Source organism: Lepidothrix coronata, unplaced genomic scaffold (assembly GCF_001604755.1).
Source record: "Lepidothrix coronata isolate B3197 unplaced genomic scaffold, Lepidothrix_coronata-1.0 Scaffold64, whole genome shotgun sequence".
Classification (NCBI taxonomy): domain Eukaryota; kingdom Metazoa; phylum Chordata; class Aves; order Passeriformes; family Pipridae; genus Lepidothrix; species Lepidothrix coronata.
The window spans coordinates 4,293,314-4,320,924 of record NW_016690244.1 but is presented as its reverse complement, the minus strand read 5'-3'; the positions used below and the strand labels follow the sequence as shown (position 1 = coordinate 4,320,924).

The 27,611-nt window shown below is 42.3% G+C and overlaps 2 protein-coding genes across 6 annotated transcripts in view; one reads left to right on the top strand and one right to left on the bottom strand.

The window, feature by feature from the left end:
• Window positions 1-9,657, top strand: part of CAPN7 (calpain 7) — a 34,117-nt gene extending 24,460 nt beyond the window's left edge. For 3 of the 5 annotated variants that reach the window (XM_017817933.1, XM_017817935.1, XM_017817936.1), the window contains 5 exons: window positions 825-970; window positions 1,636-1,698; window positions 4,094-4,224; window positions 5,429-5,521; window positions 5,603-6,150. In XM_017817933.1, coding sequence (XP_017673422.1) covers window positions 825-970; window positions 1,636-1,698; window positions 4,094-4,224; window positions 5,429-5,521; window positions 5,603-5,747 — 578 coding nt within the window. In that variant the 3' untranslated portion in view covers window positions 5,748-6,150. Of the gene's footprint in view, window positions 1-824; window positions 971-1,635; window positions 1,699-4,093; window positions 4,225-5,428; window positions 5,522-5,602; window positions 6,151-6,449 lie in introns of those variants that run through there. The other 2 variants (XR_001875314.1, XM_017817934.1) reach the window with 2 other exon arrangements.
• A 1,359-nt stretch (window positions 9,658-11,016) lies between these two features.
• The window catches only part of SH3BP5 (SH3 domain binding protein 5), a 52,583-nt gene continuing 35,988 nt past the window's right edge, over window positions 11,017-27,611 (bottom strand). The window contains exons 5-9 of the mRNA XM_017817937.1: window positions 22,307-22,437; window positions 18,165-18,207; window positions 16,193-16,412; window positions 12,895-13,155; window positions 11,017-12,248 (exon numbers count right to left, since the gene is read on the bottom strand). Coding sequence (XP_017673426.1) covers window positions 12,067-12,248; window positions 12,895-13,155; window positions 16,193-16,412; window positions 18,165-18,207; window positions 22,307-22,437 — 837 coding nt within the window. The 3' untranslated portion in view covers window positions 11,017-12,066. The remainder of the gene's footprint in view (window positions 12,249-12,894; window positions 13,156-16,192; window positions 16,413-18,164; window positions 18,208-22,306; window positions 22,438-27,611) is intronic.

Sequence of the window (27,611 nt, the reverse complement as noted above, 5' to 3'; positions counted from 1 at the left end):
TTTAACCATCTGTTAAAATAAGATCAGAACAAAGCAGGTTAATCCTTTGGGCAGTAAGGCTGAGATTTCTCATTCCTAAGCTTCTTATTGTTTTATATTAATCCTTTCCCCTATCCCATGTTGCTTTGTGGAAGAAAATAAAAGGACCTGATCCTGGGCCTGTTGAAGTAATTGGCTAGACTTGGTCCTGCTTCACTGAAATTAAAAGAAGTCTGGAAAGAACCAATTAGAGACCAAATAACAAATTACATTGTCTAATTGTAAAAACAAACATTTAGGATGTTTCTAAGTACCACATGTGGATTGGTCCTGGGATTCAACTACATCTGTGTAATGATCACAAGGATTTGGGGAGAGAGAGAAAAAGTGTGTGTGATGTAGTCAAAAGAACATGTTTTAAGTCTTGTTTACCCAGTGGCCAAAGATTTAGGCAGCATGCATTCTGGAACTGTCCGGCCAACAGAGAAGGAACAGACACCTCAGAGATTTTTTAAGGAGTGCTCAAACATTCCTTGTCTTTCTCGTGAAATTTCAACATGATCACATGTAGGTCTTAGTTGTGAGGTTGGTGAGGCATAGATAAGCAGTTCTTGCAGATCTTGGGATTTAAGCTGTACTTTTCAAGTGGAGAATGTGTTCTGTCATGTGTGATGTACCTCTCCTGAAAAAGGCAGTTGCTCTTAAGATTCTATGTCCTTTTAATAAGTCTTGAGGCTCTGTTGTTTTGAAAGCACTCAGGTCTGTTCACAGACTAATCTCTGTAGAAGTTTACCAAGGTGGGGGATTTTTTGATCCAGAAGAGTGTTTATCCTTTTCTTTTTCAGCTGATCCTCCTCCATATATCGATGGTATTCGGATCAACAGTCCTCATTACCTGACTAAGATAAAGTTGACCTCTCCAGGGCCCCATACATTTACCTTAGTGGTGTCCCAGTATGAGAAACAAAACACTATCCATTACACCATCAGGGTATGTGCTGTTGGTTTTATAATGAATGTAAGCAACTAAAAAAACATCCTTTATTTTTAAATTTGATTAAAAAGTGTACTTCTGGGTTCATACTGCTATTTTGGGGAGGGAGGCTATGAATGATGGAGCAGAACCTCTGGATGAAGTGTTTGGTAAGGTTCTCTGTTTGTAGTTAAAACAACGTGCATGCATTTAGCAATGAAATTTCAGTAATGAAATCAGCTGAAAAATACTCTTATTTCCTAGAATAAAAAAAATCTGTGTACAGGGAGATCTTTGGCTCTTTGTGTATCCAAAATATGCCCATTTTAGATCCCAGTTAAGATTTAAAATTTTTTTGACTACCTCTAAGTCTTTGGACTTAGTATTTGGGTTTTTCTCTAACTGCTCAGTCAGGTGATGGTCAATGCTAGATATCTCTTTTTGTCACTTAAAAATAATGTTTCCATTTTGCCTTTTGTTTAAATAAAAACTAAGTAGAACTAAGTCTTGTTAGTCCCAGCACTGTTCAGGATTTTAAGTTTGCCACAGGATCGTCTGATGGGTAATACGGGCATGTAGTGAATAAGTATCTGAAAATGTTGTGTAAGCAATTTTTTTTTGTCATGATTTCATATGAAAAGTGCAAGGTGAATGTGTGACCTGCTGCTTCTTCTACAACACAGGTGTACTCCTTGTGCAAGTTCACCTTTTCCAAGATTCCTACACCTTACACCATTTCCAAGCGGGTAAAGAAACATTTTATTTTATGGGTCACTGGATAATAATTCTGGTTTGGCTTTTCCATATTTGAGATGTACAAGGTTTTTAAATGTATTTTTATACTACTTCTCCACCTTCACTGCAGAGTGTGTGGTTGCAGCTGTGCCACTGCAGACATTCTGCAAAGCCTTTGTAGAATAGACTGGCCTTTAGAACCTGTACCCTAGTAAGTCATCTCTCTGCAGAGGTCAGACTGTGCTAGTAATGCTACAGAGTAAAAACCCCACAAAAGCATTTATCGTTTCCCCTTGGGAGAATTGCATGATTTTCTTGGGAAAACTCTTGGCATGATGGGACAAAATCAGCAATGTCAAACCAAAGGCACAATAGCAAGACTGTGACAAACATACTTAAGATGGCAATATCACAATACGTACAGTTCCTAAATTTTGCAAAGACGTCTCAAAGGTCTGTCACCATTGGGATAAGCACTCCCGTTGCCAAACAGGATGAAAGCAATATACCCATGGTACATTTCACATTGAAATGCTCCCCAAAAGTACAGCAACAGGGCAAGAGTGAAAAACTTGACTGAAATTAAGTCAGAAGCCCAGGCAGTTTTGGGGCCAGCTGCTGTTCATATTTCAGCTGTCAATGTGAGCTGCAGTTACCCCTTCAGCTGAAGTATAAATATAGCCAAGAGCTCACAGGATAAAGTAACTTGCATGTATTTTCATATATTAGCAATTTTACCCCCAAGAAAGAATAAGCCAGCAGCTCTTAACTTTAGCTCTGTACCTACCATGCACACCCTGGGGAATCTACTATAATCAGAAGTCTTCTGTTCAAATAGTAACTTCTTCAGGAAGAGAGAAACAAGGGAGCTTGAGCCACAGTGGAACAGTCCATTTTCTAGGACACTTGTGCCTGAAGCCAAGGATTGCATTACTTTGTGTGGTCAGGGGCACACGCTGGCTTGCAGCAAGGCTCTCGAGTTCAGACAGTGTTCCATACCAGATGTTATTTCTGGAACAGCCCCTTGAAGCTAGCCTGTTCTGGAGAATGGTGAGTGACTAGAAAGATTACTGGGAACAGTGAGATGATTTGCTTAGTTCTTCCAAGCAACCATTTTCTTGTATAGCTTATAAAAACTGGGCTTACTTTGAGGGAGTGCTTTAAGAGATCAAAAATGCATTAAAGATACCAGTCTGTTTGAGGAAGAACATCTGTTTTATGTTGTAATATGTTTCAAAAGAAAATTAAGTATGTGGAAACCTCCTGTTAATTATTTGAAGATGTCTATCTAGTATTCAAAAAATAAAAAAGAGACTTGTTCTAGCTATCCAAGGCCAACTCTGTCTTTAATATTAAATACAAAAAGTTAGTTGTCTGTTTTTAATGCATCTTTTATGTTTGCTTAGCAGTCATCACATTTAAAAGCAAGCAGAGAATTAGTTCCAAGTTTACCAATAAAAGAAAGTTCTGTTAGATGTCCTATGCTTAAGTCGAGTGGTCACCTCTGGAGCTCCCAAGCCCTAGTGTGATTCCTGGAATTAAGTGTAGCAGAGGTAGAAAAGGGCTGGAAAGCTTAACAGCACACAGAGTTTTAGGTTCCTGGGTAGCAGCATGGTAGGGGGAGAAATCCCCCTTGCTTCCAAACTCGCTGTGTTTGAGGGTTTTAGACACTGAATAAAGAAATTAAATCACAAGGAGAAACGTTGCCCCTTGTTGGTTTGACAGAAAGGGGAGGGAAGTAACAGGAGAAATGGATCTCAGCTATAAATTTGTGTGAATGCCTGGCATGTCTTACAAGTCTAACCTTTCATTTAAAGACTAACAGGAAGAACTTGGAAACAGATGGCCTGTTTCTCAAAGTCTGAGCAGCAATTTTCCTCTTGTGTATCTTTGTCCTTGCAGAATCTATCCTTATGGTTATCTTGTCACTGCAGTGCTGGTTCTCAGAGAGCAGAGAGGTGATGGACAGGGCTGGAGGCAGCAATTTTTGAAAGCAAAGGTTACACTACCATTACTGTTGTACTTCCTGTATCACTGCTGCTTCTCATTTAGCCCAACAGAGAAGTGTCTGAGCAAAAAAAAAAATAACCTGCATAGTCTAGAAGGCATGGGATAGATGGGAATATAGATCTGTCATAGTCAGAAACAGTCACTTGTTACTTACGTAATATAAGCTGAAAAAGCACAGTACTCTTCCAAGGGATGTAAGGCTTTGATCAAGGGGGGTGGAGGACAGCAGTGAAACTCTGAATACTTAACATGGTCTTTCACTTCTCTTTAAAAATTAGGAGAGCTTACTAAAGTCAGTGACCTCTAAAGTGAGAGGAGTCTCTGCTCTTGTTTGTGTGTTTATATAAGCAATACAAATCCTCAGGATGTATTTTCTGTACTTTTGACTTCTTTCAGGTTAATGGACAGTGGAAAGGTCACAGTGCCGGAGGATGTGGAAACTTCAGAGACACCTACAAAAATAACCCCATTTATCAAATCCAGCTAGACAAGAATGGACCATTGCTAATTGAACTACGGGGACCGAGGTTTGTAGAGCATAAGCATGCATCAACACAGTGAGAGCATTACAGCTAAAGATAAAGCTTGGTCAGTGTCCTCTTGGGGGGAGGGTAGGGAGCTCACAGAAAATCCAGAAAACAAGGTATCAGAGCTGGCTTGAATTTAATACTATTTACGTTTCTATCTTCACCATCAATAGTGTTTTAAACCTACATGTTTACTACTGAAAGAAATCCTTGACCTACAAGGCAAGCAGGAGCCTTCCTTTCTCTATAGTTTTGGGGTCTGAGCAGAGCTAGGCCTTGCACAGAAGGGAAGAAGGTATAAAGGGCTCTTTCTCCCTCTTAAAACTAATTACGATCATAATTCCTTTTCTTTTTTAGTACAGCTACTATGCAGGATACTAAACCCTTACAAGATCTCAAACATCTCTGAAAGTGCATTTACTCTACCACTAGCAGGCCAGGAGAAGTATTGAGTCTCAATGTCCTATGAAGTAGACCTATGCAGGTCAAATTCCTTTGGCAAAATTAATGATTACCTCAAAACACCAGTATTCAGAGCTTCTGAATAGCAACATCTCCTGATCTGCAGTTAAACATTTATCTTTTGCAAAGCTGTACAGTGGGGCCCACAAAATGGCAGCACTTTTCTATCCATCCTCCCCTCTTTGAGGAAACTCCTTCTCTCATGAAATGAAGATGAGTGCAGAGGTGTGGCTGTGCTGTTCCATGAATTGAGCAGTTTTTTGTATGCATTTTTTTCTGTACTTGCAGATCATATTTGGGTAGTTTGAACGGCAGGGGCAGTGATGCCTGTCACATGTGTTAACAGGTAGTAGACAAAGTGTCACAAGTTATATTGCAACATGAGAAATTCTGCTGAGATGACTGACACCGAGTCCTCCCATAGCGATCAGATCACACCCTAGGATCTGTGCCACGTGGCACAGGAGTGTGTCTCCACAAGTTTAACTACTTGAAGTCTGCTTAAATGCAGAGGCAGGCTTCTAGCAGGCATTTTCCCTGTAGTCTAGTTCCAGACCTGAGTTGTGTTCTGTCTCCCTCCAAATTCACTATTCATATCATGGTAAGTTTGACTTGACGTTTCTGTCACAAATGTGACAACACTTTTAGATGTCTTTGTTATACTGTGAAGGTTTTAATAAATAGCCCTCTTTGTGGTAATCCTGATGACCCAGATACATGATGTCTGTCATGTCACCTGCAGGCAATACAGCGTTGGCTTTGAACTCGTCACCGTCTCAACAGTAGGAGATGCTGGTTCCTGTGGCTTTCACAAAAAGAGCAGTGGTGACTACAGGTAATAATACTCAATGAAATCTGTACAGAGGTTTGAAATACTTCAGATCTTATTTCTAACAGGTAGTTTTCTTTATCATAGGTGTGGATTTTGCTACTTGGAAGTGGAGAACATACTTGCTGGAGTTTACAACATTATCCCCACCACATTCCTGCCTCAACAAGAGGGTCCTTTTTTCTTAGATTTTAACAGTACTACTCCTCTTAAGGTGTCCCAGCTGCAGTGAGGAGACATATCTGTGCAGTACTGTTTAAGGAAGTGGTTTTGATCTGTCCTACAGGCTGAGAACAGGTGAATAACCCTTCCTACACATATGCACAAAAGAAAATTACATTCTAAGTTATAGCCAAAAGCATGGAATCACTGATTGCCACTTACTTGTGGTAGGCAGTTAGCTGTGGGGTTTGCTGCTATGGTACTGGAGGGAGCACTGTTCAACAGGCTTGGGAATAGGCTAAAATGCATATATTCAAATGAACCAGCAGAACTCAATTTATTGCAATTTTCCCACGCTTTGAATCAAAGTCCAGTGAGTTAGGAGAAAAACTAACACTGAAATTCTCTTCTCCCAAAATACAGGGTATATGGGTTAAAGATTTTATTCTTAAAAGTAAACATGTAAGAAAAAATATTCTTGTGTATTTCTGCTTATTCAGTCTCAGGACCAAATAGCTTTTACTACATATTTGTGCTGCTACCTTGAATGTTTGAAGCACTGAACTGGTTATCACCTCTAAATGTAAATTTACTACTGCTGAGCATGTAGTAGTCCATGTGCCAACTTATCTGGAATATGTATATAGGAGTAAAGGAACTATTTCTAAGAGCTTCGCTCATGTTACATGTACTTTGAGAACTGTTAGTTCATATCGGTGTGACTTTAGTACATAAAACAGCACAAGGTTCTCTGTGGTTTTCTTCCTACCAGCTGCCAGACCTAGCTTGATCCTGATCAGCAGTAAGGACAGGGGGTTATCCAGCAGCAGCATACGGAGAATGCGGCATAGACTTCCTTGAGCAGGTGTGAAAGATTTTCATCTGAAGATCCCCACAGTCTCAGTTGCTGGTGGGGAGATGGGAAACTGCCCACCATCAGAAACCCAGCAAAGAAATGTTTTATTTTCATCACTTTTATAAGTACTCAGCCTATAGGGAAGGATTAGTTAAGCCTCTCCTGCTAATAAACCACAGCTGCAGGGAATGCACTTGCTGATTCCATTATACCAGACATCTTTGAAAAGGTACTTTTTTCCTTGTAAGTTGAAACCAGTGGATGAATTGAGCACTTGGCCACTGTCATCAACAAAAGCAGGGTTAGAGTTTCTAAGAAAATAGTGGAAGTGGGATTAATGCAGAATGAGATTTTTCTAGAAGCCTCCTATATGAGCTCCTCCTCTAGATCTGTATACATTGTATCTAAAGAGGATTCAAGATAACCAAATTTTCAATTTAATACCAACTGCCTCAGATCCTGAAATGCATTAAATTTTGTCTTTTTTACAAAATGTATAATATTTGACAGCTGGGGGGGAGGATGTTTTTAAAACAGCCACGGGAATTTTGCTGCCATTCACATTAGTTTGCCAGTTTTCCAATCAAAACAGGTAGCATTTAAATCTTGCTTTAGAGCACAGGTGTCACTTGGCCATTGGGAAACTGAGCACACATTCTACAGGAGCACCAGAAATATCTGTGGGCTAAAATTACTCCCACAGAGGTCTGCTATTAGTCCTCTCCAGAAAGTACAAGATTCTTTTGTTTCGTTTCCTTCATCAGACAGCTGCTTAACAAGTGTCTAGTGCTGAAAGGGCACTGATAGCTCATGCCTTTGAAAATATGTCCTGCTGACTGCAGTTCTCTCAAAGGCCATCTGGGATAGGAAATTTGGGACAGGTTTGTCACAGCGTGACTTACCTTCTTTTGCAGGGAAGTTTCTGCATGGGCACAAGCTGAGCAAAGAAATAGATTACGTTCATTGTAGTTACCCCCTGGCTTCTGGAGTATAGGTCAAGGACAGCTTCATCCCTACAAAATGAAAATTTCATTCAGCTCACATTTTCCCTACAGATTTCTGTGAAGTTTTTAGCTCACGCTAAACCAGAATCGCAGTGGAGTCCTGCATGTATCTTATCACCTGTGACATTAGAGGTAGTTAGGAGTCCCAACTGAGTATCTTTTTGGCAGTACAAAATGCAGATCCCAGAACTGCCAGCTTTCAGTACCAAGTTCTTGCAAATTCTCTGCTGTTTGAGATCAAGCTGGTAGACTTGCCTACAGTAAAATCTGTTGTTGTTCTTCAGTAGTTGGTTTCTACTCAGCAGAAAGGAGTTTTTCTTTCTTTTTCCCCCTGAGCACAAGCTACTGCCAAGCTTATGCTGCATGAAACGAGCATAAGGCTCAGCTTCCATACTGTGCTGAACTAAAACTAAACTCAACTAAAAGCAAGAAATGTACTCACTGTCTGGCATTAAGGACAAAGTATCCTGTCCCAAACAGGATGTGCTGATATTTCTTATATATACAGAAGAGTCAGGGGATTTGGCTTATCTTAAATCCCATACATAAATGGAGACAAGTGTCAATCTTATTAATATAAAACAAATCCTGTTCAAATATTGCACCTGCATAGGCTACTAGAATGCCATCACTGTGCATTTCCTTTAAATATAGGACAGAACACTCAGGTGGACTATTTAAGAGGAACTGCAAAATATTCTTATAAATTCTAGTCTACAGATTCTGGTTGTGGCAAATTGATTTTGCAACAAAGTTTTCTTGCCATTTTGTCTTAGGAAAAAATGTTAGTGTAAGCGTTTATGATTTGCTTTCATATTTTCTGTCAAATATATACTTTAATATTTGTTCCACAAATAAATCTGGAAAACTTATTGGAAAGTGAAGATTTTAAGACAACCTCAGGCCACAGTCTAAGTTAAGCTTTTCTTTCCCCTATACTGTTTAGCATTTTTTGATCTGTGACAGAGAACATGAGGTGCTGGGTTACGCAGCAAGACTTCTGGAAAGGAATAAGACCTGTGAATGCAAAAATTTAAATAGCTGCCCAACAGAGGTATATTGGATTTGTTATTTTACTTCCAGTTAGACAGTCATGCACCTCTTGATCCTTAAGTCTTCTCTGCCTCTAAACATACAATTCAAGCTTTTAAACATTGAAATACAAGGCCTCAGCAAGCATCCTGCACTCCTAAGTTGATTGTCACACAGGGTACAGTTCTGAACTACGGCTAGAGCCACAGATGAGGGGGTAACTGATGAAATGGAGGCCAGTTGCTGTAAGGGATTTTAAGAGGATTTACACATTTTCTGATTCATTAAGGGAAGACCACTACAAAGAAATGACTTTTAACTCTCTGTCAGCAGTGCAGCAGAATAACTGGATATAGCCTCTTCAGAAGTTTTAACGTTCTCTTTACTTATGCATTGCAAAGCCTTTTCTGTGTATTCCTTTAAAAATCCTACTTTAAAGCTCCACACAAGACCCCATGATGCTGCTGTTTATAGCTCAGGTTGAGACACCCCTCCCAGTTTATTTTTTTTCAGGAAGACACAGGTTAGACCTTGGTTAACCCAATCCCTTATTCTCAGACTCAGTGAGAGGTAGTACCATGGATGAACGGTATCAACAGCTTCTATCCCATCTGCCCCATGACACTGCAAGTGTCCTGTAACTACTTTGTACAGTAATTATGCACTTAACCACACAATCTCCATGGTGTTTGAACAGCCAGCTATTTAGAATTAAGTTTGTGTACATATAGTAGAGGTTTTCATTGTTTCAAAAAGGACATATAAATTGTTTGACAATACCAAAGAGAAGCAGAATTCCTAGGTTAACATTTGCTTCATACATTCTCATATCAGGGCAGCTGAAGTGATCACGTATACTTTGATACAGCAGAGGCTTATTTTTATACCCATGGAGGCAGCTACCATCATGTTACACTTCAGAATCCTTTAAGAGCTCCAACAGAAAAGTAACTGGAGAAAGCTTGTTCATTGGCTTGTAATCCATAGCAATGTTTGTTCATTTAAAAGTCTGTCATATTTATAATTATGGCTTTTATGAAGTTTAAAATAAAATGAGTTTTCCATTAATTTATTACAGACACACAGTTCTGCCTGTTTGCTTGTGTGTTTGAAGGGTGATTTACCTGCTAAGTCTGGAGGTCGCCAAAGGAAGAAGGCTGCAGCATGGTCTTTCAACAAATCTCATGGAAGTGTGGTGTAAAAGTAAGGGCAGGGTGGGTTCCACGCACTTTTGTACTTCCTCATCAATGGTTTTACCCTGCTTGGAGCTGAACCCAATCAGGACATAGCAAGGCAGTGCACACACAACTATTTTTATATCCTGATGGAACACAAAACTAATTTGTTGCCTAAGTGCAGAGAGTTTGGGTTTCTAGTCAGAACTGGCAAAATGAGAGGAAATGCAATAGCAAGAGAGGTTAAAAAAAAAAAAAACAAACCAGAAAAAGGAAAAAAAAATCACCACCAAAAAACCATCCAGACAACCTAGGAAAATGTAACTGGCATTGGCTGGGAGGTCTGCAAAAGTAAGATTCAACCACAAATACCTCTGCAAATTTTTCTAACTGAATACAGCACAGACAATAGGTCAGCTACAAAAGTTTAAGTAAAAACATTTAATGCAATGTGGCACTTCTTACTGCTCTTCATTTCATATTTAATACTGCCTACCCCAGCTTTTCCCCAAGTAAAGGTCACATCAGAAGATGGAACCACAGACTTCTTTCCTAAGCACTTTTTGGGCCTAGGAACTGCTGGCAATGGAAGATTTCAGCCTTCAAGTCTTCGGAAGATGTGAACGTATAAATGTTTAAAGCTACTACAGCGTAACAGTTATAATGTGTTGAATCTATTTTTTATGAAAACAGGATTCTTTACCTCCAATTCTGCACGGCCTTACAGCCAATTTCAGCAGCATTAGGTACAGAGGTGTTGTGTAACAGAATACCTCCCTCCTTCAGCACAGTAAGGGATTTTGGAAAACCTGACTAAAGCTCTGGTCCTGTGGCACAGTTCAGAATAAAAAGTGAATCATATATGCAGAGATTCGGGAAGCTGGAAAGAGGCAACAGTTGCCCATGTACCTCAATGATGATAATACCAGAGTTACTCCAGACTGCAGTCTTCAGCTGGAAGTGGATATTTGGAAACTAAACTTGCTGCACAAGAAGATTCGGTTCCTAGAGCTTTGGATAAACTTCACTTGCACAGACTCAAAATGTGGAAAACAAAAATGTTTACTGTAGTGTGAAGAATTTTACATTAACTTTGAGAATAGATACACAAGCTGTGGCAGGGATGAAATACAACAGGACTGCAAAAACATAGAATAGAAAATACTTTGGGCAATACTAAAATTCCCATCAAATTAACAATATAAACTGACATTTTAGATAAAATGGTGCTTTCAGAAATGCTTAGTCACCAAAACTGAAGAGTCCTAGGATTTTTTTTACTACCACTTATTAGCATAATTATCAGACACTACTACTGTCTAACAGCTGCTGTCAAAACATTCCCGTGCCCTTTCTAGTTTTACTGAACACTTTCTCTAGGGCATACTAAAATCCCAAGTCCCTTTAACAGTTATAAACCCCCACACAGTACAACCTACGGAGAAGCTTAAGAACACATTGTCAATCTACACTGGCAATTCCTTTTCTTCATGCATATTTCAAGGGTGAATCCCTTATCATAGCTGTCTGGAAAACATCTATGACTCCCATTTTTGAGGGAAAAAAAACCCCAAACACTTAAAGTGCTGAAAAATAATACTTCACTTCTCAGGGGAGGGGAAGGGCAAGGGGCCAATCAACTCTTTTTGGTCACTGGAATCACCCACAGAGTCCAAGTCAGACTCGGGAAGGTGTCTAGAAAGGGCCTACCTCTGCTTGAGCATTACCATCCCCTTTCTGTCATCCGTCTGTTTTATAGGCTTTTATAGGCATGATTCATTTTATCCTTTCTGTGAGCACCAAGGGAAGAGTGAAGGCTTTCAGACCCCACACATGCAACAGCTTTCCTGTATACAAAATACTTCTACAGTTTCAGCATAATACAGACAAATACAGATGTTTAAAGAATATGCCACTTGTACTCAAGAGATCAGCTGTATCTAAAGAGCATTTCATTCTACAAAACCGAAGCCAAACCGCTTTCTGCAAATGTCTGGCTTGAATTTCAGACCCCCGACTGGCATGAATTTACAAGGGAACATTACTAGTTATTGCTTCAGCCAGGCTGCTACAAAACAATTTACAAAGTCTGTGAAATATGAGCACAGCTTAAACATTTGATAACTCGTCAGGCCTACAAAGGGTTTACTGAATAAAAACTTCAGCCCTCCACATCAATTAAACTTCTTAGTGCATTTTTAAATTCTCAGAGTAAACGCTTAAGATTTGGCATATATTATTGGCACAACGTTCTTCAAACACTTAGAAGTTCATGTATAAATATTTAGACTCCCATTAATCAGGACAGGGCACAAGAAGGACTCAGCCAATCTGGGCAGCTTTTCTGCCCGCGCATATTCCCTCTTTGATTTTCATGCACTGAAGGGAGAGCTGCTTCATTCGGTTATCCAAAGTCAGCCCTTCAGTGGAGCTGCTCCTGGTGCTGCTCCTGTTCTTGTTCACTCTGTCGCTCGTCTTGTTCTCAGCCCCTTCTGCCCTATCTCCTGCAAAGAAAGGATTAAACTGGATGTTAAACCCAGATTTCATTCTGCACGTTAAGCTTCAAGCATCTCTGCAGTCTCCTTTGCCAAAGCGAGCAAAAATTACAGGAGCAGGAGCAAAATGTTGCTTGTGCACTGCGTCAGCAAATTAATCAACACAGCTTTAGGCTGGAGCACACAAGAGTGATGGTAATCCTTTAGTCTGAATTAGTCAGCTAGGGCTGGCAGAGCCTGCAAGAGGTTCCTTTTGGCACATTATTTTTTGTGAGTTTTTTTTCTTCCCCTGGAAAGCAAGATTTTCAGCAAGCGAGACAATAATTTTAAAAAAATAAATAAATGAATTCAGATTTTCCTTCAAATAAGCGTACCATCAGAATCCCACTGAACACTTATTTCGTGAGAAACCTCCATCCCCTCCACTAAGACAGAACTGGGGAACATTTCCAGCCAGGAGAACAATAATTAAAATGCTTTAGATGTCACCGTTAACTTTGAGACAAGGGGCCCTCAAGAACTGCCTTCCCCAAGGAAGACGCCAGTGGGTCAGAGCTCAGTGAGCTGGCACACACCTAGGGGAGCTGAGAAGGTTTTCCTGCTCCCTTTATAAGACTGAAAAACATTGGCCCAGGGCGTATCCAGCCGTGCGTACCTCTTTCAGCTTCGCACTCGGGGGAGGACGCCCCGCTGCATTCGCTTCGGGGGCCGAGGACAGGAAAGATCATCCCAAACTCAGAGAGGGATACAGGGCTGGGCAGATCCAGGCTTCCAGGTCGTGTCGCAGGAGGAAACTGAGTGGGCACCTCACAGGGACTTGTAGGACCAGAGCTGAAGCTGGATACTGACTGAGTTTCTGAATCTTCTTCGGATACAAAGCTGCTTCCATTATCATCCTCAAACACTTCTGAAGCCACTGCAATGTTCAGAGAATATTCCAGTTAGTAATCGTACCCTCTCTCTTGCACCTTCACAAGCACAGGCAGTTTCTCAGGTTTCCACCTTCTACTGCTCCTCATGCCAAGAAGCTCTTGGATTTTTACTGGCCCTGCTCCCCCTGCCCAGCTGGTCTTGTGCTCTCGTGGTCTTCACTACACAAGTTAGGCCAGGGCCTAATCCCCTGTGTCTGCCTCACCCAGCATCATGATCCTAGCAGAGACTCCCGGTTATTTAAGGCACTAATTACAAAGACATAGCTCCCAGGGCAGATTGCTTCCACCTTATCTTCACACACTTGCAGTTAAAATCCAGCACAAACTCCCAAGATCTCTTTTTGCATGAGGATCACCAAGCAACATCAAATTAAAAAAAAAACCCCACCCACATATATTCTTTTCCCTGTTCATATTTGCTCAAATCTGAGTTCTAATTAAAGCAAACCAGCTCCGAGCTGTCTGGATTAAGCTGCAGGGTCTTTATTAGCAACCAGAGGAGAAACCCGTTAAAGAAGATTCCATTTTGTGCAACACAGGGGTGTACATTTTGCTAAAATTCAACACACTTCAGACGTGGCTCACTGCAGGATGGGGACCTATGAACCAAAGACTTTCGCACACAAGTAGTCCCGCTGGGATCAGAAGGTCCTTTACATGCATCAGACTCTCCACAAGAGAAGTGTGTGCTGGAATCACACTGGCCTGAAGATGTCCTACAAAGAGCAGGACATGTCCAGTGATCTGAGGTTATCTTCAATTCTGCCTCCTTCTGATTCCCACCATTGCTAGTGAGGCTCAGAACCGCCTTGGAAGAGCAGCAGAAGCAAAGAAGCAGCATTAACAAAACGGCTCAAAGGAGAAGTTTCAAAGTAGTTCTTCTGTTACCCCGGCAGCCCAGGGCTCACATGCACCACTCGGACACAAAAGTGCCAGAGGCAGCCACCAATATACGGTTATTGCCAAGATGTTCAGCCTCTTTCTGCTGGATCTGCAGATTGCAGAACTGTACTTACACCTTGCAGAATTGACCTAAAAGACTTCAAACATAAAATGGATAACAGCATTATTCACCTTCCTGAGCCCCCTCTAGGGCACTTTGAGCTCAGAGACAGTTTTTCTTGTGGTTTTGTGCTTTATTTTTAATGATGTTAAATACAAGACTGCGGAGTGGCCTTCTCACTTACTGTATTTTATCAATATATGGTGAGCAATACAGATAACTTTGCAGGGGGTGAAAGCAAAGAAAGGTGGGGAAAAAAGATGTTTCCAATTAGAGAGTCCTCTACTTGGCGAGAAGCACTGACATCAGCCAGTCTACAAGCAGCACAGCTCAAACTGTAGCTTACTTTTCACCATCTAAACTTACTGTAAAACACAGGAGCATCTGAAAGGGCCAAGAAACTCTTGCTGATGACAAGGTGTTTTATTCAACTCCGGCAGACAGAAATCAAGATATAAAAGGACCTTGGTGGATACCTCCCTACACATTACATAACTCATCCAGGCTATTTTAGTTACTAAGTCTGGCACGCTGCTAGTCCCGCCCTGTTGTAACCCAGTTGTGTTGGCACTAGACACAACCTGAAGTCCTTCTACCTATATCAGATTGTGCAATTAAAAGAGAGGGATGAGCCCATGCTGACGGTCCTTGCCTACAGCCTCAGCAGTGACCAGGAGAGCCAGCAACTGGTCGCTCTGAATTAACTTTAATTTTTCTGGCTCTTTCTGCCCCTATATCCCAGGCCTCTGAACTCCTTCAGCACAAGAAAACCTTAACTCAGTTAAGCTAAGCCTTTCAGAAAGAAGGCCTTCTGCATGAGGAGGGGGGACTTGCAGGTATCCAAAGAGGCAATTGCTGCCAAACTTGGAAAGGTCCCAGCTGCACAGTACTGAGTTGAGAGCTTCAACACATCATGCAAGAAGTCTTGCCAGTGCAGAGGTCAAGCACCAGCCCAGAGCTGCCTCCCAGCTCCCATGGCACAGACAGGCTGTACCACAGACCTGTAAGACCTCAGTGCGAGTATGCACCAGTGTCTATGGGGAAACTGCATTTTCTGCCTTTGGGCACCAGGGTTGTGCAATTATGAACTCCTGCAATCCTGACCTAGACTTTTCCCTGCAGAAATGGAGCTGAAATACAAATTAAATTGGAATTTGTGGGACTGGGCAGCAGAAAAAGACTTTCTGCATCAAGAATTGGAGAAAGTGTCCAGGAGGGAGGCAAAAGTAGGCCACATGCAATGGCCATCTATCCACTTTCACCCAGAGCCAGGATAAACGCAAACTCTCAATACAACAGGCTTCGCAACACAAGGTCCTCATGTACCACCAGAAAGCAGAGGTTACCTAGCTTGCCTGGAGCTTGTTTGGAGCTTGCTGCTGCCACCCATCTTATACAGAGCCCCTCAGCACACTGCATCAGCATATTGCTGCTTCTTCACTTCCCTTGTTCGCAGCACACATGCTCTGCTGAAATCACATCTTGGCAGAAGATCCTGCAGTGCGAAGGAGCTTATCCTTACACGCTTCTGTGCAAGCATCACACCTTTCTGTAGTGCTGCAGCTGCGCCTTTAGTTCCTCTGCCACAGGCCCAGCACTGGAAGACAAGCACTTGATCCAAAAGGTCTGTTTCCAAACAGCACTGCCACTTCAGCAACCTGGCTGCATGGTCTGCGACAGCCTGAGACCACCTCAGGCAAGTCACCAACAGCAGCATCATTGGCTTAAAAATGCTCTGAAGTGTGTTAATTTTGCTCCTTTCATACAGCACTGTACAAAAAACAACAGTGATGCTATGAGAACAGCTGATGCACTTCAACTCATAACCCTTCCCCTTGAAAACTGACTGTAAAAGAATGTAATCAACTTCTGTAATAACAAGAAGCATAACAACTTAGCCACAGTCCCACAACAGCCAGCAAATTTCAAAACTGCAGAATATGCAGAGCAATCCTAATCTTAGCATTTCTTATGATGCCCATGGGATATTCTCAAGCATAGCAGTGCTCTGTACTCACTGGAGATGGTGTCAGACTCCGGTTTACTTGCTGACAGGTCTTCCACAGAGGTATTGCTCCCTTCAGCACCCACGCCACATCCTCTGGGCCCCATAGCAGTGGACCTTCTCCTCTCATGAATCTCATCTGAGATCATCTCCAGATTTTTCAAGGCAGTCTTATACTCTCCCTTAGCCAGGGCCAGCTTTGCCTGCAGGTCATCCACTGTTTTCTTCAGTTGCTAACAAGGAAGACAGGTATTAGACGGACTTTCACTGCGAACAACGCACAGCACACAGTTCCCTGTTATGTGTCCAGGGGACTTGGCTCTGCACAGGCAAGCTGGCACAAACCAGGGCTAGATACCATCTAGGGGATGTGAGAGTTTGGAATTCAAAAGCACCCTAGCACAGGCAGTGACACTTGTGAAGGAGACAACAGCAAGGCAATCCACAGCAGCCAAGGGCTGGGACTGCCTCTGCAGTGTGGTAATTGCCCCTGGCTGAGCACAGAGCAGGGCCCCTACTCAGTTAATGTGCAGGATCTCTCATAGGAATGCAGCTCTCAACACAATGTCATTGCTTATTCTTGAACCACCCCTAAGGTTTGCTGACAGCCTCTGTCTGCAGGACACAGCAAGGCTGGGGATCACCCTTGAGGGGACTAAGCCTCACTCTCCACTGAGCACCAAACCCATTATTTCTGGTCACTAAACCTTCAGAGCAGAAAGCAGCAAGCCTCACACCCTGACAGCTATAATACAGCAGTTTCCGTGTCCCCAGGCACAAACACCGCTCTAGAGCAAGGGCAAAAGTTTTACCCCGTTTCCCAAAGGGAAAACACTGCTTGTGTGGCTGTGGCTGTCTCAACACTTTATATTGGACATCAAAAGCAGTCTGTGCTGTCTTTTGTATTACATTTTACACAATCACCTTGCTTCAGAACGGCACTGAGCTACTGCCACGGAGAAGCAACAGGCCCCCTAACAACGAGCCTTTGCCTCTGGGAAAAAGGGTATTTCTCAAAAGAGGCCTCCAGCCAGAAGGGATTATTGGGCTGGCACCCAGCAGGCAAGGGTTCAGCTCTGTGCAGCAACAGCTGCTGACCACAGCTACACAGGCAGGCAAGACAGCAGCAGTGGGCATCCAAGCCTGGATCCTGGCAAGAAAAAGGTGTGTGCCAGAGCCTCCAAGGCTTACAAAGAGCTGTTGCATCTCAGGCAGCTCAGGGAAGGGCTCACAAAAAAGGTTGTGGGACATGCATTGCATCCCAGGCAAGGAATGGGAATCTTCTAGCTAGGCTCCTACTGACTTAGCACCCCACAGGAGCCTTCCTGCACCCACAGCCAACAGTGAGAGGCAACATGCTCCACTTAAACCCTGTGCACATCACACAGAACTACAGCACCAGCCACTACCCTTCAACTCAGAGGAGCCAGGCTCCTTGTTTTGGGGGCCATATGCAGCAAAAGTCACTCAAGTAGAAAGAGAGTGATTCTTGCACTTGAATTTGTAGGGCTACTTTGCTCTCCCTGCCCACTTATCCCAAACCCCAATCAGAAATTCACATCTGCATATGTTTGAGTAGTACAAGCAGGTTACTTCTTCTGTTAATTGATCCAACTAGTAAACATAAACGAGCACCCCAAGGACAGTTAAACAGTCTGAAGCACAAAACAATAGGGGAAAAAATGAAACAAAAACCCACAACAAACAAATAAACACCAGACACATTAAACTACAAGAAATAAACACACCCAAACTGTATTTGTTTGGTTCTGGCAGCAAGCAGCAGGGTTTGAACACTCCTTCACACAAGGAAACAAAGCCTCTCCTAGTCTTTTATCTTTAAAATGTGCTTAGCAAATTGCTCAAGAGGTTTTGAATTGGTTTTTTACAGAAACACAACACAGTTGTCAGAGCACTTTAGATGTAATTTCAGTATTTACCATAAGCAGTAAAGAGTTTCAGATGGATCTGAATTACATACGTACCTCTAGTTGGACATAGTACTTTGCCTTGAGTTCAAAATAAGGCCTGTGGAAAAACAAAGAATAATTGTTTACAATCACTGGGACTGAATGCAGAGTACTGGAGTGGGAGTTGCTCTCTTTGTAGCACTAACACAGCTATTTCGTGTATCGCTGTAACCCCAAGAGACTGCTATCTAGATGACAGGACACCTACGCGTGCTTTCAATGTCTTGCTCTTTCTATTTCTCATGGGTCTTTTGACCTAAATAAAAACTGTAAAACTCCAGTTTTGGGAGTTGACAGCACAATTCCTTCAGGCCTAGATTCTGCAAGATACTTAAATGCAGCATCCAGCTTCAGGCATAGGCATCCTCTCTGTATCCATTTTCTGAGCAGCCCACAGCACATGCAAATTCCCCAAAGAAAGTAAACATTAGATTTCCCTGGGTTCACGCGTGGGGGTTGAAGGCACAGTTCTTGGGTTTTTCAGTGAAGGAAAGGGGATGAAGGGAGGTCAGAGCACCACATACAAGGGCACAGCACTTCCCATCAGCAGCCCACCAGGCACTTCCCTCATGCTGCACGGCTCTGAAACATTTTGCTTGGACACAGAACACAATGTCACACCCGGTCTGTTTCCTACCTCTGACAACAAAAAGACAACAAAATTTGCTTATAAGGCTGCAGGAGGGCAGGGGCATAAGAGGTGCAGTACAAAGCCTAGAAACTACATTCCAGCTTCAAAGATTTGAAGCCCACAAGTCAATATCATCTGATACAACACTGAGGAGGAAAAAAACAAAACAAAACCAAAACCAAACAAAAAAACAACAAACACACAAAAAGAAAAAAAACCCAAACAAACAAAACCCCTGATTTTTTAGCAGAGCTCACTACCTTCCTCATCTCTCAGAAGCTGGAAATTAGGGGAGAGATAAACAATCAGATATGGTTTTACATGAAATAGAATGTCAACTACCCTTGTCATGTTTCTACCCTGACAGCAAGCCTCTTCTGAGCTGCAAGTCCTACTGCAGCTGCATTTTGGACTGTCCACTAGAATTCAGGAGTGCAGAACTGTGGCTTTCTGATCCTATATTCTTTGAAGGGTTGAATTCGCTACACTGTCACACACAAAACAACTGAGTTGTGTTTCCCCAAGAGTAGGTCATTTCCATCTCTGATACTTTTAATCAGCCCCCCCTACCATCAGTAGGAGCACACAGCCAAGTCTCGTTTCCAGGAACACTGATCCAGTCAAACTGTACCTCTGCCTTTCCTCACTGGGACATAACCCTGCCAAAGGCTACAGAAGTGCACCTGCCAGGCAGGATAAAACATTGTAGTTGAGAGTTTGGATCCAACAGATAAAGGACTCCTACAGCCATACCCCAAAGCAATGAGAAGTCACAGACACTGACAGAACGGTGTTGCAGGGAAACATGTACAGGGAAAACAGAGAAACCCATTCACCTCAAATAACCTGATCCTTTTCCTTCCTTACCCTGGCACCAATTGGGAGGGAACAACCAGGCTTCAGTCCTAACCTTCCATCAGCTTCCACAAGCCTGGGGGAAAAGTCTCCTTTCTAACAGCCACAAGCACAGGTGTGTTTGCATGGTGTGAAAAAATCAATACGTATATGCGTGTGTGTGTGTGTGTGTTTACACACAAACACATATATGTGCACATATGAGCAGGCATGTTTACCTATAACAGGTAAGAAAAATGCCACCTAAGTCACAGGAAGGATGCCAACAGGCTGACATGTAAGAGCTCATACATAAGCACTCTTGCTCACTCATTGCTGACACACAGCCAGGCATCTGATGCCAGCAGAAAACAGTGCGCTGGAAGGGTAGGGACCCACATCTCCTTGGGTCACTTCATCCCCTTACGTCCACGGTCCCGTAACTGCTGAAAGCTTGTCTGTAACTCAGCAGGGCGGGCGAACCGTTCACTGATGCAATCAGTGTCCTACCTCAGGAGTTGTCCAAGTCCAGGGCGTTGCACAGCCAAAGCGCTTTTTAAGTAGATGACAGGAGGAGCGCAAGGCACTTCGCCCAAGTCACCGGAGCAGAAAGTGACTTCCAAAAACCAGCTAACACAGGCAAGTTCATTATCCTGCAGCTCAGAGGCATTGAGCCAGAAGATCTGGGGACTGTTAAGAACGTGCAGCCATACGCACACTCATAGCTTACAAGCAAGTAAGCACCCAGAAACAAAATTAAAAGCAAAACCAAAACAAAACTATCCAATAATCCTTTGCTCATCAACTTTACACAGCAAATCATCTAAATTACTTTTCTCTAGGCTGTCCCAGTCTTATTTTCAAAACAGTAATGCTTTAAGCATCTTAATCCAGACTGAAGTGGGGAGCAAATGCAATTAACTTTTTCCTGGAAGAGAGCAACTCATTCAAGCGTGTCTATCCACAAGTTTACAGTGAGAGACAATGGACAAATGCACCTGAAAGACCCAAGCATTACAGCCAGCACTCCCAAACCACCCAGGGAGAAGGTCAGAGCAGGATGCTGGTGTTAAATCCTTCCTGAAAAGCAGCTACTAGCCAGCAACACCCTAAAATACAAACAGCTGCAAGTTCAGGAGCCTCATTTCCCAGTTTATGTAGCCACTTGACAGCACTGATGTTTTCAGTTCAGTTTCAATTCTCCTTTACAGGAAAACTGCAATGCTGAGAGACAACTGACCTTTCCAACATCCCTATGTAGCGTGACTTCAAATACATCCGTGGCTGTTTGTGCCATCAGGCGTCTTCCACTTCAATACTAGGTTAGAAGTGGCATTTCTGTACACCCCTTATTAAAGGGTCTCCAAAACACCCTACATAGGTGGTTTAAACTGCAGTCAGCCCTAATGTGAGATGAAGGCATACACTGGAATTCTTCCACACAAGTGAAAAGCAGCTTGTCCTGAGGAGAATGACACAAGACAACACCCCTCTGAGGGTAGTTTCAGCAAGGAAATGAAGACTCAGAAGCAAATCACACAAGAGGCAGCTGGGGCATCAGACTGCGCACTATCGTGGCTATAAAAAGCTATGTAGGACCCCACTGACAATTTAATCAGGGCTTTTATTTTAAATCTTATTGTACGGAAGGAACTCCTAGCAGCCAAAGCACTTCTCAGATATTGCTCTCATCCAGAGAAATCTGTCACTTAGTGATCTGATGATGGTTTTCACAGTCCCTGTGCAGCGCTAAACAAACAGCATGCAGCTCATTCTAGGAAGTCAAGCCGCTACGCCATTTCAGCAAACATGCTTTAATCTTGTTTGAGAATGCTAATTCTCTCTGGAATTGAGCAAACACCAATCAAAATAGATTTTTTTGTTGACCAATTTCACGAAAAAGTCATTTTTAGATGGAGGGATTAAAAGCTAAATACAGCAAGCAGATTGTTTAGACAAGCTACAGTCTGGAAATGTAAAAAAAAAAAAAAAAAAAAGGCTGTGAAATATAAAGATTAAGATTTGGTTGTAAACAGAGCCAAAATTTTAAACAGGTTATGAGCAAAAAGCTGTTTCACTTCTCTGCAACAGAGCAAATGTACATCAAATGCAGATACAATTACTAATGACACTTATGCTGCTTAGCTATGCCCTCTGAAGTGTGTTTCCTTCCCCAGGAACAGCTCTCATACAGCTTTGCCACGGCAGCATCAGGAAGTAAACAAGTCTGATGTACAGCACGCTACACCAGTGCAGTCTCACACCTTTCAGGCTTCTGTCACTTGCTTTGTTGCTCTCCTAACTAAAAATAAGAACTAAACTGCAAACAATCCTAAGCTGCAAAACACCTACACACAGAGCCACGATGCTCTGCAGACAGCGTCTGTGTGGATGCCATGGGCCTGTTTCTCAAGTCATGTGCCACCAAAGGATTCAGTGCACTAGAACAAGACCAAGATTCCACCCAGGAAAGGTTTCATATCCCACACTATCAAATCAGTTTTTTCAAAAGACACTTAAAAAGACAACAAATGCAAAGACAAATACCAGTACCAATTGTGCTGTGAGGCTGCTCTGTGCAGACAGGAGCCCAAAGAGCAATACCCTTTCACAAGTTCAAAAAACCCCACAGAATTGGTGTTTCCCCCAAACAGATTTCACCAATAAATTCATCTCCAGATGTAAAACATACTTTGATTTATTGATGGCTCTTTTCAGCTTCTTCTCCAGTTGTTTCATCCTTCCCATGGCAGCATTGTATTTGGCTGCAGTCTCCTTGTGAACCAACTCACTTCTTGTTTTGGTGTGTTCTGCCTCCATGACCTTCAAGAGGGAAAGAAACAGGTTGAATGGCAAGACACAGTGCTTCATTTCTTATCCTTTTAATTAACACCAACTTCATAATCTCTCCAATCAGCTCATGTCGGGAGAGTATAGAAAAAAATTACTTTCAATGAACCTTCTTAAAAATCTTTTGTGAAAAGAGCAGCAATATGTCAGATTTGCAACCACTGTGTTATTATGACAGAGGTGTTGCAGCTTCTCACATACCTCCTACAGGAAGTTTAAGAAGAGCCTCAAATTTTGAGAGCATTCATTTTTTACACCAAGTTAGATATTCACGAGTGGAGCAGCGCTAGCAGAAGTCACCCAAGTTACATTTCTGTTCCCTCTTGCTTCTCTCACAGGAGCCTGGCCTTCCCAGGGGAGAGCTGGCAGGTTGCTCAGCCCCTGGCTGCAGACCCATCCCTCTGGAAAGGGCTGAGCAGAGGGAAGACTCAGCCTAAAACACTGGAAAACAGCATGTCCAAGATGGTTCTCTTAAAACAGCTAGCCAGCCTCAAATCACAGTTTCAACATTGAAAATGCAGAGGTTGGAGCCCTGAGCTGACACCCCTATCATGCAAACCAGCAGACCTACCATGATGACCAGACCACTATCCTAATGTATCAAGACATTGAGGTGCTGGAGTATGTCCAGTGAAGGGCAACAAAGCTAGTGAAGGGTCTGGAGCACAAGTCTTATGAGAAGCAGCTGTGGGAGATTGGGAAAGGAGGCTCAGGGGGGGTATCTTACTGCTCTCTCTAACTACCTGAAAGGCAGTTGTAGCAAGGTGGGGATTAGCCTCTTCTCCCACGTAACAAGCTACAGGAAAGAGAAAATGGCTTCAAGTTGCACCAGGGGAGGTTTGGTTTGGATATTAGGAAAAATTTCTTCACTGGAAGGGCTGTCAAGCATTGGAACAGGCTGCCCAGGGAAGTGGTTGAGTCACGATACCTGGAGGTATTTAAAAGACTCGCAGACGTGGCACTTAGTGACATGGTTCAGTGGTGGACTTGGCAGTGTTGGGTTAATGGCTGGACTCGATGATCTTAGAGGTTTTTTCCAACCTTAACAATTCTCTGATTCTATTTGGACAGGCAGATGCTTAACGTGCAGCAGTCCAGGCCCAGCATGTCAGCTGCTTTCCACGGCCAGCCTGGACCTTCCCCAGCCAGTCAGGCTGCAGCCCTGCACACAAGCTAACAAATTCTTCAAGTCATCATTTCTTTAAAGTTTCACAAACATGCCCACTGCCATGGCATTTTGCAACAATTAGGAGTCTACAAAAGCAACAGGAAAAGTGAATGTCTCTCCATTAGCTGCATTGTTGATGTCCCATACTCATGCTTTGCCAGTAATTCTATGCAGGGTACTTTTATTGTCCAAATTTGAGATGTCAGAGGTGTAAGTCAGAAAATGTGTTTTATTTAATGCACTAGCAGTCAAGATCCAGACAGGGAGGTGATTGATTTGTTTAAAGTAAGAAAAGTAAGAAAAGTGGTGACACCTCACTGTTGGTCTGGCAATGATGGGAAAGCAGGCAATTTTTTCAATCTTCTTTTCTTGCAGTTATGAAAGTACTCATACAAAAAATGGCAAGACTTGTTTTTCTCCAGTACTGGATTTTGAAATGTTTCAGCTGTGATACCAACTACTCCACAACTTCTAGCCAATTTCTTCCAACTGGCTTCCACCACTAGACTGTGTATCTGAGCTCTCAGATGCAGACAGAAAGAAAATTCAAGGTATCTTAATTTTAAATAACCTCACCCACAAAGCTCTATTTTTTTTTGAAAGTGTGCTAGCCCTCCTGGCCCTCAGGCTGAACTGAACAGGGAAAATGTATAGTCAACTTTGACCTTCCTCTCAGGAAAATTGTCGTGTTGTCCTTTCTGATGCCTAAATGAAAAGTGTGAAATTGCCAAAGCTGCACTGCATCAGCATCAACCAGTAGCTCTTACCACTTTTTGCTTATCTACACCCACCACTTACTACTAAACAAAGAAGTTGCTACAGAACTTTAAACTATGAGAAAGAAAGATTTCCAAGGGATCTCTTGATCAGATATAAAATAATAAACTCAACTCCAATGCCCTTCAACTATTTTATATGTGTCCACTTTCAAAGAAAGGGGAGAAAAGAAATTATCAGGTTCATAACAGACTCTCTCCTGCATGCTGAAAATAAGCTGCAGCCTCTTATCTCAAACAACTGTTTGAAAGCCAGGCTGCTGCAATGACTTTCCTTAGTGAAACATGTCAGACAAGGCTGCTTTTAGCTTGGAAGTATCTTAAATGAAAATGCAGTCTCCAAAGACTGCACAGAAGGTGGTTCACCTTTGTAGTGTGGGAAGGAAACTGCAATTTAAAAATGCTGGAAGCTACAAAATAATAGTGACTAGAATTTGCCAATGCTCAATTACATTTCAATCCCTCACATCCATTCTTGGGGCTAAATTAGAATAAACCTTGATATCTGGGATAAATCACATGATAAGTGCTACCGACATCAGGGTCATAAAGCAGGTCAGGTGTCCAGTATCATGTTGGTTTTTCATACCTTTCATATCAAACATCACAGAAATGCTGAATCCTGCAGAACTGGGATTTGAGGATGATAGACTGTAATCACCTCAAAATATCTGACAAAATATGACATTTGCTGTCAGCCTTATATACCCACGTTCATTACCCCCTCCAGCAAAAAAGAGAAAAAAAGGCTATATATTTCATCCTTTTGAGAAACCAGTGATATAAGAAAAACTCTCTCCCCACACATCCTTGTTTTTTCCTATGGGCAATTCTGTCATCACACTCACATTACGCCCACAAGTCTGCAGAGACAGCCTGTCCCCTTTCCCTGGGACAGTAGCTCAAGGAGCACACCCAAGGCTGAGCTCTCCATCAGGGCAGGTGGACAAACTGCAAACAATGCTGCCACCTCTACATCTGGCAGGTTCAATGTAAGACCAGCTAGGGAAATGCCTCACCTCTTAAAAAGGGCTTAGAAAAAGACAGACAGGCTTGTGTGGGAAAGAAGTACTTTTTATCAGCCCTAATACATTTGGGGAGGGGAAAAAAGCAGCGTTATGTGGACTTGTACACAAACTTTTGATCGCAGATACCAAATAAGCTGTTTTGTCTAATAAAAGTGCTTCTATCACTTCTACCACCAACCTGCCTTGTAGATGCTCCTAAGCCATCACAGATGCAAGAGCATCACTTAGAAAAAGGCAGGGATAAAAGTGAGGATGACACTTCTTCAAATGAAGACTGCTCAAGGCACGTCTTTCCTCCTTACATAGTACCTGCCATTCATACCCTTGGGGTGAGCAAGGGACACACTCTTGCATGAAAACATCCAGAGTAGATGAACTTCTAGGATGCCCACGCATTCACTGGACATTTCTTAGCCCACATCTATCCCTAACTACTGGATCACCTATTTCAGGCAGAACTCACTCTCCTAGGTAGCACAGGCTATAAGATACAACTACAGGAAAACAAAACAAATCAAAACCCCCAATGCAGGTATCGATCAATTCCCCTTCTCTGTTTCCCAACCCTTTATTTCCAAACCAGTTGTCTGGGAAAGAAAGGTCAGTGTAGACTATATACTCATCGTGATTAAGTCTATACGTGAAGCTATTTCCACCCAAAATAGCTCGATGACCTGAAGTAAAAAATGGACTCCAGGCAAAATTTCAGTTATAACAGCAGATGCAAAAGAAAAATTTTATCAATGGAGTTCAGTAAAGCTGACCACCTAAGCCAGAAGATTACTCTGGACAACTGTTTCTTTCTCAAAAAATTAAATTGATTGTAAAAGCGGAAGGAGACAATTAAGATGGGTAAATCAGGAGGAGAGAATCAACAATACAAAAGATTGCATAGAATCCCTGCATTTCCCAGATAAAGTGACAGAGGGATTAGGACCAGGAAGGATGTAGTATTTTTGTTGCTTCTTTCATAGACTTTTCTTCTCACCCTTTTTTTCCCCTCAAAGTTTTTCTAGCTTCAGGAAGTATCTCTCCTCTCTACATCATGAAAGCACCCACACATTTTACACTGACAGATGGCACTTCACAGTGTAATATCAGAGGGAGCTGCACAAGCCAAATTAATCCAAGAGGGAGCATGCCTCCTCCCTCTTTACTCTCCCCTCATCCTTTCCTTCTTAAAATGTCTCATGATCAAGAGCCAAAACATTTCTTCTTCCTGCCAGAATTTATGAACTGAACATATCTCAGGAAATACTGTAAAAGCAGAACCTTTTTAAGACTGCAGATTGCATCAGCAAATAGAAATTAGCAATTTCTCCTGAAATTTATGAAGGATCTTCCTTCTTGCTCCAGCTTCTCTCAAACTAGAAGTAACACATCCTTTTGTAGACCTTTATGAATTATTTTCAACAGGAGTATAAATGTGAAGATCTTTCTCCTCCATCCCTCCAAAATTCAACATCCTTTGGCCCTTTCATTGCCCTATTCTCTGCACCCCAAACTGCAGCATTATATTCAAGGTACTAGCAGACAGGCAACACACCTCCACTTCCCAAAAACACAATCTCCAAATTTTAAAGACACACCAAAAACTCAGTAAGCCAATGGCTAAGAGTGAACAGCGCTTTCTTCTCTAGGTAGCTTAAAAGCTCATCACACTGTCTACATTTCTATTACAATCAACAGAGAATTTATTTTAAAATGAACTTGCCCCTCTGCTCACATGATTTTTTCTCCAAAAACCATCAACACACTGATCAGACCTCCTTTCATTATAACGGAACTTTTGCCAAGTTCTGTGATACAAAGTCAGGTTTTAGATACATGACACTGACGAGTTAAATTCCAGCCTGTCATTACACTTCTCAGATCTGTGGAAAAATGGACATTAGAAAAAAACCCCCAGGACTTTACCCCAAAATACTCATCATGTTAGGAATAGAAGTGGGTAAAGAAGCTGCCTGATCTGCAGGATTGCACCACAGCCCAGTGCTTCATTGTTGTCAACACATAGCTCAAGCACAGACATTTATAGGGATTAGTTGCATCTTCACAGAGAGGCAGGCAGGCATCCAGCTCCTATTTATGCACCCGGCTTCCTTGGGAAACGTAGCTCAAACTACAAGGTGTAAAAAAATTCTGAGTGACAGCCTGTACTCCCTGTACCTGTTC